Source organism: Cucurbita pepo, chromosome 19, assembly GCF_057944985.1.
Source record: "Cucurbita pepo subsp. pepo isolate OVF chromosome 19, ASM5794498v1, whole genome shotgun sequence".
Classification (NCBI taxonomy): Eukaryota; Viridiplantae; Streptophyta; class Magnoliopsida; order Cucurbitales; family Cucurbitaceae; genus Cucurbita; species Cucurbita pepo.
The window spans coordinates 10,751,783-10,768,381 of record NC_141816.1 but is presented as its reverse complement, the minus strand read 5'-3'; the positions used below and the strand labels follow the sequence as shown (position 1 = coordinate 10,768,381).

General features: G+C 36.1%; 2 protein-coding genes and 1 long non-coding RNA gene across 3 annotated transcripts; 1 reads left to right on the top strand and 2 right to left on the bottom strand.

Moving 5' to 3' along the window:
- Nucleotides 1–1,071: 1,071 nt before the first annotated feature.
- Nucleotides 1,072–4,613, bottom strand: LOC111781343 (protein CPR-5). Its single transcript, XM_023661881.2, is given in 6 exon segments — nucleotides 1,072–1,281; nucleotides 1,284–1,773; nucleotides 1,950–2,684; nucleotides 2,798–2,833; nucleotides 3,432–3,488; nucleotides 4,133–4,613. Coding segments are annotated over 6 exon segments (1,761 nt in total). The 5' UTR covers nucleotides 4,535–4,613; the 3' UTR covers nucleotides 1,072–1,240.
- Nucleotides 4,614–5,982: 1,369 nt separating this feature from the next.
- Nucleotides 5,983–14,221, top strand: LOC111781342 (protein ACTIVITY OF BC1 COMPLEX KINASE 8, chloroplastic). The gene is made up of 21 exons (XM_023661880.2): nucleotides 5,983–6,617; nucleotides 7,389–7,524; nucleotides 7,644–7,810; nucleotides 7,954–8,074; nucleotides 8,205–8,305; nucleotides 9,002–9,100; nucleotides 9,283–9,393; nucleotides 9,484–9,563; nucleotides 9,654–9,723; nucleotides 10,635–10,708; nucleotides 10,841–10,910; nucleotides 11,102–11,190; nucleotides 11,937–12,061; nucleotides 12,346–12,426; nucleotides 12,506–12,566; nucleotides 12,673–12,727; nucleotides 12,814–12,912; nucleotides 13,004–13,093; nucleotides 13,352–13,411; nucleotides 13,495–13,618; nucleotides 13,761–14,221. Exons 1-20 carry the CDS (start codon nucleotides 6,138–6,140, stop codon nucleotides 13,609–13,611), a joined length of 2,286 nt encoding a protein of 761 aa, XP_023517648.1. The 5' UTR covers nucleotides 5,983–6,137; the 3' UTR covers nucleotides 13,612–13,618; nucleotides 13,761–14,221.
- Nucleotides 14,143–15,511, bottom strand: LOC147786720 (uncharacterized). Its single transcript, XR_015414426.1, has 2 exons — nucleotides 14,957–15,511; nucleotides 14,143–14,880 (listed from the first exon to the last, which is right to left on the bottom strand). It is a non-coding gene; the product is annotated as an uncharacterized LOC147786720 (long non-coding RNA).
- Between the last annotated feature and the right edge of the window lie 1,088 nt (nucleotides 15,512–16,599).

Here is a 16,599-nt window from a genome sequence, read left to right as displayed (position 1 = left end):
AGCTAATTATGTGAATAATATATATATATATATATTTAGCTCAAGTATATTGGAGGATTCTAAGACAAAAAAGTTTAAAAATTTATGTAGATAGTTTTGTAATTATTTTGATTAATTTATTAGTTTAAAAAATTGGGTATTATAATAAAGATATATATTTATATAAAATATGAAAATTGATGGCTTATGGTGGAGGAGAAAGAAAATAATAGAATAATAGGGAAGAAGAAGAAGCGTGTAGGGGGAGGGATGGGGCACGTGCGGGTGGGAAGGCGACAGGGAGTTGTGAGGTCACAAGTCACAAGGGCTAGCCGCACGTGCAGCAGACAGACAGGCAAGCGTGCTTTTTCTGTCCGCTCGGGACCACCTTGCCGCGTCTTGTTTTCCATCTTTATATTATTATTTTATTTATTTTTCTAATCCTCCAGCTCATCTCCTTGGTCGACGTTACCCACGTGGGGGACCTTTGTTTACGTGGCCTTATCAAGATTCATTGCTCCACCACCAACAATAATTAAAAAACAATACATTGAATTCTCCTTAAATTACAAATTCAGTTATCTATTTTTTTATTTTTAAAAATATATATTCATTTTTTTTTTTTAAATTTAACTCAAAGTCCAAATTTTCATTAGAAATAAATATAATATATCAGTTAATTTTAAAAAATTAATATGTCATGACACTTACTACATAAAATTAAAAATTTTAAAATTTTAAATATGTATCAAAATATATATATATATATATATATATATATATATATATATATATTAGTCATTACATTATAATTTTAAAATTTAAATTTAAATTTTTAACCGCTTAAGAGTGAGTTAATCTAATTCAAGAATCACTACTATATTTAATTCCATTTCAACAAAAGACCCACACCCAAGTTTTATAGCTTCGGATCCGCTATCCCGATCGTGATTTTCTTACTCCAGAGGGAAAAGTTCTTCATTTTTTGGCCGGTTGTGGATGAGGAAGGATTTGAACTTTGACACCATGGTTCGTAGTCGCGTGCTCTAATCCTCCGGAGTTACAGGCCCCACCCCGTCTCTACTAGATCTGTTCCCGAGACAGATTAAGTATTACTCATTTATACATAAATAATAATAACAATCAATTAGCAATTTAACTGCAAAACTATCCCAAAGCATTTTAAATGGCTCTTACAAACCAATACAAAATAAATAATCCTACGCAGCAACGCCCGGCAGCCACATCCTTGCTGATGCTTTCAGTAGCCGTATGCTGCAATCGTATCAGTTACCAGAAGAAGAAATGATCTTTCCATTCACCAACACCTGCAAATGGTAGCAGCCCACACAACAATGGCAGAAAGACAAGCAGAAGGGCATAGAATACAGCACGGCGAATCCAGTATGGCAAGATTGTGTTGCCATTTTTCCCTTGAGAAACCTTGACCGGGCCATGTAGAATCCTAAACAGTGTAGAAGTGAAAATATTTGCAAATAAATGCAATATGCACAAGGTCTCCCAGTACATGAGCCAATGCAATCCGCTTCCTCCCAGTGTGTCTATGCACAACTTCCCAGCTAAACCGCAGGCAACACCAAGCAGCAAGACAATGAAAGTAACTGGCATTGCCTGGTTTGAAGCCGACGAGCGTTGAAGAAGCAAGTAGGCAATTGCAAGAATCAAAATCACGCCAAACGCCATTCGACTCACAACTTGAACTTGACAACTTAACATATGCAGTCCATTATTCAAAGATGCCATAGGATTTGGTATCCACCAAGATTTTGATTCCTGTAAAGACCACATAACCTCAAATAAGTTCGTTGAATGAATGCTTTTGCTTTTAGTTCCAACAATATGTGATGAAAAAACTCATCAACAGTCGCATAACAAAGTATATGGTTTTTGAATTGCAGATCTACCAGTGTCCTAGACAAGCCATAACAAAAAGAAGGGGCTAGACTTGCCTTGGTTGAAGGTGTACAGATAGCAGTAGCTTCAGAAATTTTTTGGTAGGAAAATACGTATGCTCCGTACGAGATGGCCATCGACATTATAAGCAAACCAGCAACGAGGCAGTCTATGCACTTTCTAAGCAGCTCTGAGTGTCTTGTGTCTTCTAACTGATTCTTGAACTTCTCTTCCTTAAAACAGGCTTTTGATATACCCATTGCCAATTTTGATCTCTCAAGATTGTTTAAGTCGCAATTGAGGGCAATTTGTGTTTCTTTCAACCTTAATTTCCTCATTGCAAGGCCAAGCTCCACTGTCTTAAGATCATTGGAACGAGCCTGTTCGACAACGGATTTTTCAAAAGTGCCAAGCGCTATCTCATTGCGATGGGAACCAACTGCCCTTGGGGCAACAGAAGTCACATCACTTTTCAGTTTACACAAAGCTAACTCGTGAGTCAACGAATCAGAAATGCTTTCCTTTACCACTTCAACTGAACTTAATTGATCAATAGGGGCAATTGTTCTAGAAGACTCTTCCGGGCAACATTCTTCCAAACGAGAGCTCCTTGTCACGTCTCTTTTCCTATCGAGGGTCGAATCTACTTCGATTTTTTCTTCCTTGCGTTTGCTGGAGAAACACACTCCTGTTCTTGCAGATAATTCACTGATTGATCTAAGAGTTCTCAACGTGCTTTCAAATGATCTCTCAAATTTCTTCAAAAACCAATCAAGCTTGTCTCCAAAAACCTGTTTTCCATATAACCGGTCAAAGAACAGGCATGTGGAAGAAACTTCAGCATCTTGGACTCTGGGCAATGCTGAATAAATAACAGTGAACTGTAGTTAGAGATCAAACTTACATTGACCAAAGATTCCCGGATAGCCGAAGTGCAAATCTGCAAGTACAAGACAATCTTGAATCATATGGCTCCACTAATATAATTATTTCGAAGAAATATAAATCAGATCTTAGGAAAAAAGCGAGAATGGAACGACTCGGTGGTAAACTATCATCGATGGTAGACAGACTAGGGCCTGTGCAACATTTAAACCAAGGAAGCTGCACTTTACTTCAGCAGACCAGACGAACACCAGTGAACCTAGATTAACACCACACCTATGACAACATTACGCGAATTAAGAAGGAAAGCTATTGGAAAAATATCCATAACAAATACTGCAATTTGAATAACAAGAGATTAGGATTCACTATCTTCTTATTTGAAATGATTCAAAAGAGTAACAAGAATACCAATCTCATTTCAACAACATAGCCAAGGTGAGCTTAGCTCATCAGTAATTGACATCTACCATCGATCAAGAAGTCAGAGATTAAAATCTTTCATCCACAAAAAATAAGGTTACGGAACATTTGGCAACTCACTTCTATACTATGGCAAGATTGTACATTGAGAGCCTGATTACTTTGTGAGTATTAGTTTCAATATACATAAGCTACTTCAGGCATTCATATTATAGAGAACGGTAGCATACCAATGAGAGATGACCAACAGACATCCTTTCACCAGACCTTTCCTGCATCTCGAGCACCTAAAATCAAAATTAAAAAGTGCCTAAAAGATCAACAAACTATTAAAACTATCGGCAGCCCTCAGAAACACACAAACTCTTTGATCATCAAAGTTCTAAATATTTACAGAAAACTACATTCATATCCAAAAAACATATCATTTCAGCTCTGTTATCATCAAAGTTCTAAATATTTAACCATATTAGTAAGGCATTGGATACGCTTTCCCACTTGATAACAAAGTTCATATTCAGAGACACATATCAAAGCAAAAACTCCCATATTAGTTTCAGCTTTCCTCTTAGATCTTCTAACATTAATATGGATGTTTAAATAGACAAGAAAAAAGTGTTATTCTCTTCAGTTACTACTAAAAGTTGTAGAAATTTCTCCTGTCGTTATTCCTAAGAATCTGATAAGAAATATGAACATTAGACAATAAAATTTCAGAGTCTCTCTCAAAAATAGATCGTATGTATTAAATGTCAACATTCAAACCTTTTTTCCTGATAATTTGAAGGGAAAAGAACCATAAATTATTCATATGACATTGAATTGAGAAAATTTTGACCGTTTATAATCATTTAAGCGAAAACAAAACCACCAAAATACAAAATTTACCCTAGTCAGATAAACCCCATTAAAAAGGCGAAGAAGACAGAACCTGAGCAACAAAAGCTGCGAATGACATTCCCAGTAAAAGCGCCACATTTTCAAAGTCGTCATCGGCACGCCGTGATTGAGCAATTAGAATCTTGCGGCGTCGGCGTTTGCAATTCACACCTTTCTGCAACAATCTCACGGGCGAAGAACAAGAAGACGACGAAGAAGGAAGTTCTTGAACATTGTCAACAATAACCCTTTTCTTCTTCTTCTTCTTCTTCTTCCTTTTGCGATTTAAACACGGCGGATGGTCGTAAAGAGTCCGGCTAGAGTTCTCCAGATACGAATCAACCGCCATGGCTTCTTCGCGGTCGCTGTCAGTGGTTTCGTCAACGGAGGCGATGCAACTGGGTGCACAGATAGGGGCTTCGTCCATGGCCAAATGAAGAGCCGCCGTAACCATGGACTGGGAATTCTCGTTGATACCAAGCCAACGGGGAGACGAACGTATGATTTGAGCGCTCTTTTTTTTCTTTTCCTTTTTTAAGCTTTTTTTTTTTAATAAATTATTCAAAACGGATTTCATTTCAAAATAAAGTTTAATTAAAATATTTAATAGAATTTTCAACTAAATTCTAACCAATTATGCTCCAGAGTGTCTGAAAATTTCAAAATTTTTAAAATTAATATATATATTAAATTTAAATTTTATTTTTATCTGGTGAAAGCTTAATAATATATAAAAATAGGTTAAACTTTATGTCATATTTATTTTTTACCACAAATTTAAAAATCAAATAACTAAACATGACTTTCGTACTTTAAGTACTATTTTAAAAAATTATTGTTTAATCTCCAAGATTGCAATGGTTAAACTAGCTTCAAAAGATTTGATTAGTTGGATAATACTCATATTCGATTAATAAAATCATGAAATTTATATGTAGTATAGCGTCAGTGTTCAAACTAATAAGATCATGCTCGTAGTCAATCATTGCAACAGATCAAGTTGACCTTTAAATATATTGGTGTGTCTTGTCTATTAAATTATATATAAATTAATATATAAGTCGACCAATTAAGATACGTGTGTAATATATTTAATTAAATGTTAGAGATAATATTAATTTTTATAGTTGCTGTTGAGTTTAAGTTTTAATTTCACATTAAGATAATCTAACTATACTACTGATCAACAAAATTTATTTTGGAAGCAAGTTGCATAATTTTGCATTATTTTTCACCGTATACTTTAAATAAAATGTTGTAATTTACTTTAAAATAAATATTTAATATATATATATATATATATGTCGTATTAGTTTGTAATTCTTAAATATGATATTTTGGCAAAATTATATATACGTTTGATGGACTTGAAAATTTTCAAAATGTACTATAAGGGGATGATCGGCATCGAATTTTTTTAGAAAATCTCTCCACTCCTATTTTATTTTAATTTTTATTTCAAAAGAAAATTCGAAGTTTGGGTAAATGTAGTTCGGTCAATGATGACATGAATTTGAGTTAGATGACTCACTCATTATTTAAAGTGAATATCACACCATCGCTTACAAACATCTTAAAAAGTATGACTGTGACATTTAGCGTAGTTTTACTAGATTTTATGCGCGTGCATTTCACGATGAAAACAGCGCGTGCAGTTCAGGCAAATAGAGAGCAGGGAAGAAAAACTCTACTGCCAACCTAACCACAGGATTATGACGGTCCACCGTAGACACGTCAGCCGAAAAGCGTCTAAATTTCCAAAATGCCAGTGAGGGTGGACGCCACACGGACTCTCGCATCCAATCAGAATCTCCAGCACTCATCTTCTTTATGCCACGTGGCATTCTAACCTCCACCCCTTCAATTTTCATTTCCCCATATATTTTCTCTAACTAAAAATTGTAAATTTTTCTGGTTCTCCGTTCGTTCTCTACCTTCTCCTTCTCTCTTCCACGTCTTCGCTCTTTCCGCCATTACCGTCTCCTTTGGTTCTCCCGCGCTTCAGAGCTAGGGTTCCAGCACATGATTCAGTGAGCTTCAATTTCCGCACATGATTCATGGCTACTTCATTGCCTTTACCGGAACTTGTTTTCGTCTCGCCGAAGCGCCTTCTGTCTACTTCCAGTTCCAGATGTTTGCACCATAGGATTCCTCTCTCTAGAAGCTGTAGTTTTCGTGTTCTTTTTCGGACTAAGGTCAAGGCTGTTAGAGAAGACGGAGTGATTGTTGACAAGAGAGAGAGCGAGTTGATCAAGGAAGTTAATGGTTATGAACTTGGTGGCAATGGAGCTGCTTACAAGGAGAATGGCGATTACAGGTATAATGGCTGGATTAATGGTGGAGTTACGGTTGTGGAGAGTGAGACTGATAGTAGTAATGGGAGCTTAATGAAGTATGTTAATGGAAATGGTGCTGCTGCGACGGTGGTGGGGGAAATTCAAGCTTCGGAATCAACGGAGGAGGGGAGGAAGAAGAGGATAGAGGAGATTGGTAAAGAAGAGGCCTGGTTCAAGCGGAGTGAACAGCAACAGACCGAGGTTTGATTATCGGTTTTGTTCAAGTTTCGTTTTCTTTGCTCAGTTTCTGCTTGTTTCTTGTTATTATTATTATTTGATTCCATTGACGAAAGGATTCTACGTAATTTGGAGGTTTTTATTTTCAATCTTCATGTAGCTATTATATGTGCGCTTGCAATTTCTGATTACTAGAACAGCTTATTTGGGAGGTCTCAAGTTCTAGATCAGAGCTTCATTTGGGTGTAGCGGTGGTTTTACATGATACTTAACTAGAAGATAATGATTTCCTCCATCTCCATTTTAATCTGATAATCCATGTTTTGGACGCGGTAATCAAAGTTACTACCGAAACCCACAAGTAAGGGGTGACATTGAGTGAATTGGATTAGTCGAAAACTTTTGGGTCAAATTGTGATTTAGTAAGCCTTAAAAGTTCATAGTACCTTCTATTACCTGGTCTATTTAGCAGCGTGTAACTGTCAAATGCAATCTTAAATTCTGGACTAAAAAACTTGGAGTAAGCGTTATGGTCTTAAAATAAGATTGCACCAATCCTGGTAATAAACACGTCCTTGTGATATAATTTGCAAATCTGAGTTCTTCTTGATGAAAAGCTGCTACTTTTGGGATGTGTTTTCTCATTATGAAATTAAACCTGGTAGTGTAGGTATGAAGCATCAACAATCCTTGCACTTTCCTCCATATTTTCGATCATTTTAATCTCTCCTTTTCAGGTTGTTTTTGTTCCATATTCGGTCATTCTTAAGGATTCCATATTCGGTCATTCTTCAGGTTTCTGTGGCACCTGGTGGACGCTGGAATAGATTTAAAACATATTCAACAATTCAGAGAACCTTGGAGATATGGGGATTTGTTTTTACTTTTATCATTAAGGCTTGGCTTAACAGTCAGAAATTTACTTATCGAGGTGAGCCCTTCTGCAACATCAATGCCAAACATTATACACAAATTTTCTCTTTGGATTTCATAATGCTATTGGATGATAGGAGTTCTCACCTTATTTCATGGTCTTTTATTTGCTTTTAGGAGGAATGACAGAGGAGAAGCAGGTTTCCAGAAGAAAGATCCTTGCCAAATGGTTGAAAGAAAGCATTCTAAGATTAGGTCCAACGTTTATTAAAATTGGACAGCAGTTTTCCACAAGAGTGGACATTCTACCACAAGAATATGTTGACCAGTTATCAGAACTTCAGGTTAAAATTCACTTATCTATGCTTGCACCAGCACCAGTCTGTGCGTAGGCCTGTTGCATATGAAATATATATGTTTTCAGTTGGAATGATGACATATTTCAATCTATCTTGCTTAGGCTGATGGATTCTCATTTTCAATTTAGGATCAAGTTCCTCCGTTCCCATCTGAGACAGCAATATCAATAGTTGAAGAAGAGCTTGGAGGTCCTTTGGACAATATATTTGATTGGTTTGATCGTGAACCAATAGCAGCTGCTAGTCTTGGTAAACTTGATTCACATTTTCTGTGGCTTACCATGATATTTGTTGGGAAATTCTGTTGAGCTAAAGCATTTTGAAATTCTCTGTTTCATGGCTGATTAGAAAACTTAACATCAAAAGTGTCTTTGTTCAGGTCAGGTTCATCGTGCAAGATTGAAGGGGCAGGAGGTTGTGGTGAAAGTCCAAAGGCCAAGTCTAAAGGAACTCTTTGACATTGACCTTAAGAACCTAAGGGTTAGTTTAAACATTGACTGAATTTCCTATTTCTGTTTTTGTGTGTGCTCAGAAATCAGAATTGTAGTGATCTCACTGCATTTATTTTATTCACGTCTGTGTGTCCTCTCTAGTTAGATGCATGGCCTCAGATACATTTTTTCTGGCGAAACTAATTTTCTTGTATCTTCTATTTTTCCTTAATAAATTGTGGTAAATATATTAATTGGTTTGTCATTAAGCTATGTCCATGCTTTTTTAAAATGCAAAGGTTCCTAGGGGTATCAAAATTTAATGGTGGAATTTATTTTTCAGTTTTTTTAATTGGCAAATTGTTGTAAAAGTATTACAGTGATATTAATAAGTTGCTAAGAATACAAATAAAAATCAAGAAAGGAAATGATCGATATACTTTTGTTGACAAAATAAATGGTGTACAATGAGCTAAAGAGGAGGGAGAGAAGAAGAGGGAAGAAAAAAAATAAAAAAGGAGAAAGACGAGGATGAAACTTTCGCGTGAGAAAATGAAGAAATGAGTATTGAACTATTAAGCAAAATTATGGATCTCTTTAAGTTCTGCTAAGCGCATGCCTGCAACATTTAAAACACTGAACTCCTGTTTGTCACGTCCAAGATCAAATTTTCTAAGACTACTGAATTTGTATAGTGGAAAGGAATTACCGTTATGCATCAAAACCTTTGATATTTCTTTTGCAGGTCATAGCAGAATACCTTCAAAAATTTGATCCGAAGTCAGATGGTGCAAAGAGAGATTGGGTTGCTATATATGATGAGTGTGCTAACGTCCTGTATCAGGTATCAGCATTCGCTCAACTATTAATTTTAGACACAACTACTGATATGTTAGATAATATAAAATCTTATTATTAAACTGCAGACTTTTTTTGATTCAGAAGTATTCAATCTTTTACTTATTTTTCTCAAATTCTATGCCTGTGTATAAGTTCTCATTATTCCTAATATTATGTAAATTTCAGGAAATAGATTACACCAAGGAAGCAGCTAATGCCGAGCTGTTTGCAAACAACTTTAAAAACTTGAACTACGTGAAAGTCCCATCAATATTCTGGGACTATACTACTCCACAGGTGTTATCAATTAGTTTGTACAATTAAACAATTATTGAGTTTAGCACATTGTTCTTACTTCTATTGTTTATTATTTTGAAACGACTTCAGGTTCTGACTATGGAGTATGTCCCTGGAATCAAAATAAATAAGATTAAAGCTCTGGATCAACTAGGCATTGATCGAAAACGGTCAATATCATCTTCAATTTTTCATCTTCATTTATGATAATTGCAGGAAATTAACTCATTGTTACCATTGGTCTTATGTGATGCATACAGTCTAGGTCGTTATGCAGTTGAATCTTACCTGGAGCAAATTCTGTCTCATGGATTCTTCCACGCAGATCCTGTGAGCTCTGACTACTACTTCTCGTTTATGTTATTTAAATCTTAAAATACCTGGGATTTTCTTGTGTACTTGATTATGGTTAAAGTTGGTGTAAGTGCCTCAGATACTTCATTGAACTTCATACGAAGTATTATATAAGTTAGATGTACAGACTTGAATAATGTGGAATGTAAAATATGATGCGTTTAAAACCTAAATCTATGGTGGAGCTTCAAACTGATACATCCTCCTTTTACTGCTACTGTACATTGAGAGAACATACATTACTGGCAGTCCATAGACGTCATACTCTTGTATCTGTATGTCCACATAGAATCATTGCTTTGGATGACCTGATATTGTTGGTAGGAAGCATACCAACCTTGCAGCTTTTCTGTTGTGATTATGTAAGTTATTCCCTTACAATAAATTGATATCCAGAGGGAAAAACATTTACCCTAAGGCTCAAACTCCCATCTGACTAGAGAGGACCAGTAAATACTCCCTATCCTCACTCAAGCCAAATTACTCATAAAAAGCATAAGATGAAAAGAAACAACAGAAACCACTGTCTAAACACTGCCCTTAAATGGTTCTTTAGCACGTCTAGAGCTCTCGCTGTTAAATGACAGAGGAATGGATAATACCAGTCATATCAACTGAACAGTTTTTCAGTTAGAAAAAGAAAATGGAAAAACTTCTCGCGGTAATATTTTTAATAAGATGAATTTCTCAAGTTTTCAGTGTATCTTCTCTGAAAAGATAAGTTTGAATTGAAGATAAAATATTTGTATGGTCAAACTTCCAAGATGTCTGCCGTGCTTGCATCCATCTTCTAGATGTTATTGAATGTAGGTTATTGCATCAGGTGTACTCCTTGCCTTTTTCTTTGTTTTTAAATTTTTTGAACTTGAAATGTACCTTTTTTTCAGCATCCTGGAAATATTGCTGTCGATGATGTCAATGGAGGAAGGTTGATCTTTTATGATTTTGGAATGATGGGGAGGTACTGGAATGTGCTTGCTTGCGTCCAACTATGAAATTACACCCCCATCCAATAAAAACAAACAAAGAAAGAAAATCAATCTTAAATGGCCAGGATATTTTGCTAACATATTGCTGTAATGGTGCCTTGCAGTATCAGTTCAAATATCAGAGAGGGTTTGCTAGAAACGTTCTATGGAGTGTATGAGAAAGATCCGGACAAGGTACTGGTTTCTTAAAATGCACCATTGCCTTTCATATGACCATGTGAAGTGTATTTCTGTTTCTGCCACCTTAAGGTGATATACCAGTACCTTTATTTATGCCTTGTTGTTGCATATAAGCGTAAATATGTTTTTACCCATAACATGCCTTATAATGTTCAATTGTTTACAAGAATTCTTCTTTAGTGCAGGTTCTTCAAGCAATGATTCAAATGGGAGTTCTTGTGCCTACTGGAGACATGACTGCTGTTAGACGAACAGCTCAATTCTTCCTCAACAGGTTTATTGAAGGAGAAACTTGAATGAACTTAGAAAATACCCGACTGATCAATATTCATTTCCTTCACTCTTTCTTCTTCCTGTCTTTCTTCTTCTTCTTCTTCTTCTTTTTTTTTTTTTTTTTTTTTTTTTTTTTTTTTTGTGGTAATTGTTAGATTTGGAAAAGTATTTTTGTTTGGTACTTATTAGATGTGGAACATCAATAAGAAAATCTCCAAACTGAGGGGAGGCTAGGAAAGCCTCCAATCGGTTAAAAGTGAGTTCATACTATAATTGTGATAAGGAGAAACATTTATACACCGAGAGCCAAAAAAAGAGAGATTTAAGAACCCCTTCCGAGGGCCTTTTCTTCTCGTTGAAAATGCGGTTTACATGGATTTTCATTTTAATATTACATCAAACTCATTAGTCATGCGATGTTATTTTACCTCTTAGGAGTACATGCCAAATTAGGAATCAATCTGAGAGTTCAATGACACCGCTTATGATGATTGAGCTCACAGTTAGATGTGTACTGTAGTGTTGTAACTTTTGTTGGGCTCAACCTTAATGCTTGATTTATTTTGGTTATCATGGGCAGTATGTGTAGATTTGTATTAATAAATTAGAATATTCCTTTTAAAACAACAGCATGTTTAATCGTTACTTGTTTGAACTAAGCAAGCAACTGTGATCAAATTAAAATCATCTTGTAAATCCATTCTGCACAAATTTTCTGACCATGGAATTTTGAACTCAAACTCTCAGTTTTGAAGAACGTTTGGCTGCACAGAGAAGGGAGAGAGAGATGGCAACCACAGAACTTGGCTTTAAGAAACCATTGACCAAGGAGGAAAAGTTGATGAAGAAAAAGGAACGTCTAGCTGCAATTGGTATGTAACCCTGTCGAGCAGTCCCAGCGTCCCATTATGCTTTAAAAATTTCTTCTTTTATTATTATAATCACTATTTAAAAAAAAAAAAAAAAGAACTCTTTATTCCCAAGTGAAATACAAGAGTCTGCGTATGAATATCTAATCTAAGTGATTATCAGATGATTACAAAGTTTCTCCTTTCAAATTGTACGATATAATAATGTTGTTTTATACTTGATGCTACAAAAATCGTAGTGAGCTTGTGTATAGATCCCGCTCATAGTTGTTGCACTCTCCTAACAGGAGAAGATCTATTAGCCATTGCAGCAGACCAACCATTTCGGTTTCCTGCCACATTCACATTTGTTGTTAGAGCATTTTCAGGTAATTTACAATAAATATGAAGGAACTGTTGCAAAATCGTATAATGACATTAACGCTGAAAAACAAACTATTCCTGCAGTATTGGATGGCATTGGGAAAGGCCTCGACCCACGATTTGATATTACTGAAATTGCCAAGCCGTGAGTTTTGTCAGGGCTTACAATATTTTAAACTCCTCTAATCTTGACATTTTAGGATGTGAAAGTTTTTCTGTTTATCTTACATGACGTTATGCTCATCATTTAGATATGCTCTGGAATTACTGAAATTTCGGGAAGCTGGAGTTGAGGTTGCCGTGAAGGTAAACATGATTGTCCTTTTCCACTTCGTCATATTTCACATAATTTTCTTATTGCGAACTTGATTGTCAATCCTACAAACGTTCAGGACTTCAGAAAGAGATGGGATAGGCAGTCTCGTGCATTCTATAACTTATTTAGACAGGCCGAAAGAGTTGAAAAACTTGCTGAAGTTATCCAAAGACTGGTAATGATGACAAACCTTCCCTGAAATCAATGGGCATGTCAGACCTTAGATGTAACTTTCATATTGAACCTGAATTTTATTTAATCAACAGGAGCAAGGTGATCTCAAGCTTAGAGTTCGGGCTTTGGAATCTGAAAGAGCATTCCAACGTGTTGCAACAGTTCAGAAGACGCTAGGAAATGTGAGTTTTTCAGTTGGTTCACATGCTTTCCTGGTGGGCTTGTTTGCATGTTTAACATATTTCGACCACATTATCAGTTGGGATCCATAGAGATCTTATTGACCTCCCATCCTTTTACGTATGAAGGTTGGGAGGTCTACCAAGATTCAAATAGATTTTTTTGTGAAAGTTAAAGACGAAAATTGGTACAACTTTCTGCATATGTTGGAATGATTATATTCTGGCAAGTTCAATATCCCACCTTTTGACCATTAACAGGCAATTGCTGCTGGAAGCCTAATCAACCTTGCAACAATATTATATATCAATTCTATTCGGGTAAGAGGTGCTCTTGTTTTCTCTGACCTTGCTGCCATCTTTATTGCCTTATGATTATTGAATAGTTGCTATACTTTTTTCAGATGCCTGCCACTATTGCCTACATATGTTGTGCCTTTTTTGGGTTCCAAGTCCTCATCGGTCTTATCAAAGTCAAAAGAATAGATGAGCGGGAGAAGTTGATAACAGGAACCGCGTGAAAAATAGGTAAGTAATTCCTTACCGCCTCCCCTCTTCCTGCCCTCTCGTGACATGGCATTGCCCTCGCACGTGGATGCAATTCCTTGAAAATATATGTTGAATTTAAGTGATCCCGAACATCACGACCTTCCAAATGGACATGTTTCAGGTGTCAGAGTTATGAATCACCACAGCAAATGAATCTGCTTACAATTCATCATCACATAGTTGTTTGAAAGCACTGATCTGTAGCCTGAGGTATACATCATCTAAAGATTATATTAGATGATTTGGGTTGGAAACGTGAGAACTTCTTCCGAGTTTACTGAAATCATATGATACGAATTGATTTTCTCCATATGGTTGGTTAACCAGCTCTGTTTTCTGAGTATTTTGAGCTTGCCTCATAAGCACTCCACAGGTGTGCCATCGAGTCTGGCAGCAGTTATAGTTTAAACAATTAGTCGGTGAAAATATGGAATAATGTATGTACCGTTTTCATTAGATATTGGAAAATGTTAATGTATTATGCAGAATGCTGCAACATAGAATTATTTTCCTCCCCTCGTTTATGTATATAATATGTAGATGCAATATATAGCTTAATTCTAAGTCCCATTTCTGGGGTCATGTTTTTTTTGCTTGTTTCATTCTCTCATTCATCTTTCGCGCCAGAATCAAGTGGATGCAAAAAGGTACCACTAAGATTGAAACTTCAGTTTTCGTTATGAACTACAGTTACTTAGAAAAGGTATATACTCGACTCATTAGAAGAGTTTCGTTTACACTGTAATTATTCTCATTTGAGTAGATATTTTAGACAGCATGAGTTATGGAACTTTGCACAATCGGAGAGAGTTGTTGGCTGAAGACAGCCTTCATATTTGGAACATTTTATTTTATCCCATCCTCCTTCGCACTTAACATCTACCATTTTCACACCAATACCTTCCCTTTATTTTGCAAATACAAAGGCACTATTTACCATGCAGCCAGAAACGTCATCTTCAGAGGAGTTGCAATTTCCACAAAGGAAAGAAGTTTGAAGCTTTAAACTGCTTGTGAATTGCTGCTGCTACTTGACAAATGAGGTATGGACACAGGTTATGATCCTCTTATTATCTCTGCCACTGAAGTAAGAAATTTAGATTGCATGGAGTTTGCATAAACTAAGGAATAGATTGAGTGTAGACATAGTCTTCATGTTCAAAAACACTCTGTTTTCTGCCTCCCCCCATTTTGCATTCATCACTAACATCTTGACACTTGGATCTTCCCTGTGTTTGCCCCTAATGTAAGAACCATCATTAATACAGTATGAACTCAGAGAAAGAGAAAAACAGAGAGACAGGAAGAGAGGCTTACCAAATGGAAGGATTTAATGGAACCCACCACTAGTTCATTGGATTTTGCACGTCCATGCCCAACCAGAGCAAAGCAGAAGAAGAAAATCAGAAAGATAGTAAATCTTAGGGATCTCATTGAGTGGAGAAAGTTTGCTGTCAAACTAGGAGTAAGTAGCGTTTTATAAGATGAAGAAGCTTCAGATCATGGGATTCAGAAACTAGACAGGCACCGACAAGACAAGATCTTGAAAGCTTCTTCAGACAAAAATATTATACTGGTACAACTAATTTCTAATCTTTTTGATTGATGTGCTTTTGTGAAATTGAGCTTGCTTTTGACCTGTCGCCTGATTCCTTGGCAGCGAAGCTCGACCCTCAAGGAAATGGGTTGGCTTTCTTGGTGCCTCTCTCGAATGCATCCATAAACAAAATGAAGGGAGCTGAGGTGCGTGGAAAGTTGCTATTAATTTGGTTTTATCTTCAAGATTCTCCGAGCTGTCACTTCTCTCTTGGTCTGGTTGCTGATCCACGCTCACGTTGCTAGCCACTCACCCGCCCCCCACCGCCAGCTACAGGTTCGACCTTTATTTTGTTAATTATTTTGCAAACTTATTGACTAAATACGGAACTCAAATGAATCATCTTAGAGCCTCAGATTATGAACAGGCAGTAGCTGCTGCTTACTTATACGTTGCTATCTTCTGTCAGTTAAATCACTTAGTACAGATCTTATGCAGAAAATTAAGAACAATATGACAGAATAATTTGGTCAATAGGAAAGTCACTTAAGATGCCATTTTCTGCCATTGAAATCACGTCGTGCAGATCTTATGTAGAAAATCGTGAACAATACAACCAATTGATTTGGTCAATATATTAGAAGAGTCACAATGTGATTGCATCTTTTTATAATCTCTATCCTTTACAGGGAATCATTTTATATGTGTGTGTGCGTGTTAGGTAATGTGCTACCATGGCCTTTTTTAAAGGGAAGGAGTCTTGAATCCATATAATATTGCAAGTTGTGATATATATAGTATTTAAATAATGGATGGGTTTGTAAAATAAATTGTGAAAAATGTATTTACCTAGACTCCATTAACTACTCTGAACCTTGTTTATATATTCTGACATGACATTGAAATCCCCACTGCTTTAAATTGTTGATGGTTTTGCTTAAAGGCATTTAGTTACACGTTCTGGGAATTCAATTTCACCTTGGATAGAGCTTTTCCAGTTCTCCCAAATTTGGTCGACTTCTTCATTCTTAATTAAAAAAAATTGCCTTTTTGGTAGAGTACAGAAACCTTAATTTTTGCTTGAACTGCCATAAGCCTGTTTGGAAGGAATCAAACTTATAATATTAATTACACATTGCTTGAGAAACCAGTTTTCTCATAGGTGGCTTGGGCCATACTTCTTGTGGAACCAAAAAATAATACTCTTGGAAATTTCCTATCATTATTTAGAGGGCTGATTTCTTCTTTATCTAATCACCTTTTGCCCTGTTAATATCAAGAGTTTTATCAGATGAACTTGTGCATTTGTTGAACGTTCAGGGTAAGCAGGGTTTGGATGAAGGCAAGCTTATGAGAAAAAGAGGTGGGGGCACCTTTTTTACCCTAAAAAAGCCACAGAGTTGCCACTTGTAGATCTCTGGTG

What these genes read in the sequence shown, in the direction of transcription:
- LOC111781342 (XM_023661880.2), top strand. Translation starts at nt 6,138, where the DNA reads ATGGCTACTTCATTGCCTTTACCGGAACTTGTTTTCGTCTCGCCGAAG. An exon ending in TCAGAAATTTACTTATCGAG is followed by an intron (nt 7,525 to 7,643) that starts GTGAGCCCTTCT and finishes ATTTGCTTTTAG; the next exon opens with GAGGAATGACAGAGGAGAAG. An exon ending in GAGTTGAGGTTGCCGTGAAG is followed by an intron (nt 12,728 to 12,813) that starts GTAAACATGATT and finishes ACAAACGTTCAG; the next exon opens with GACTTCAGAAAGAGATGGGA.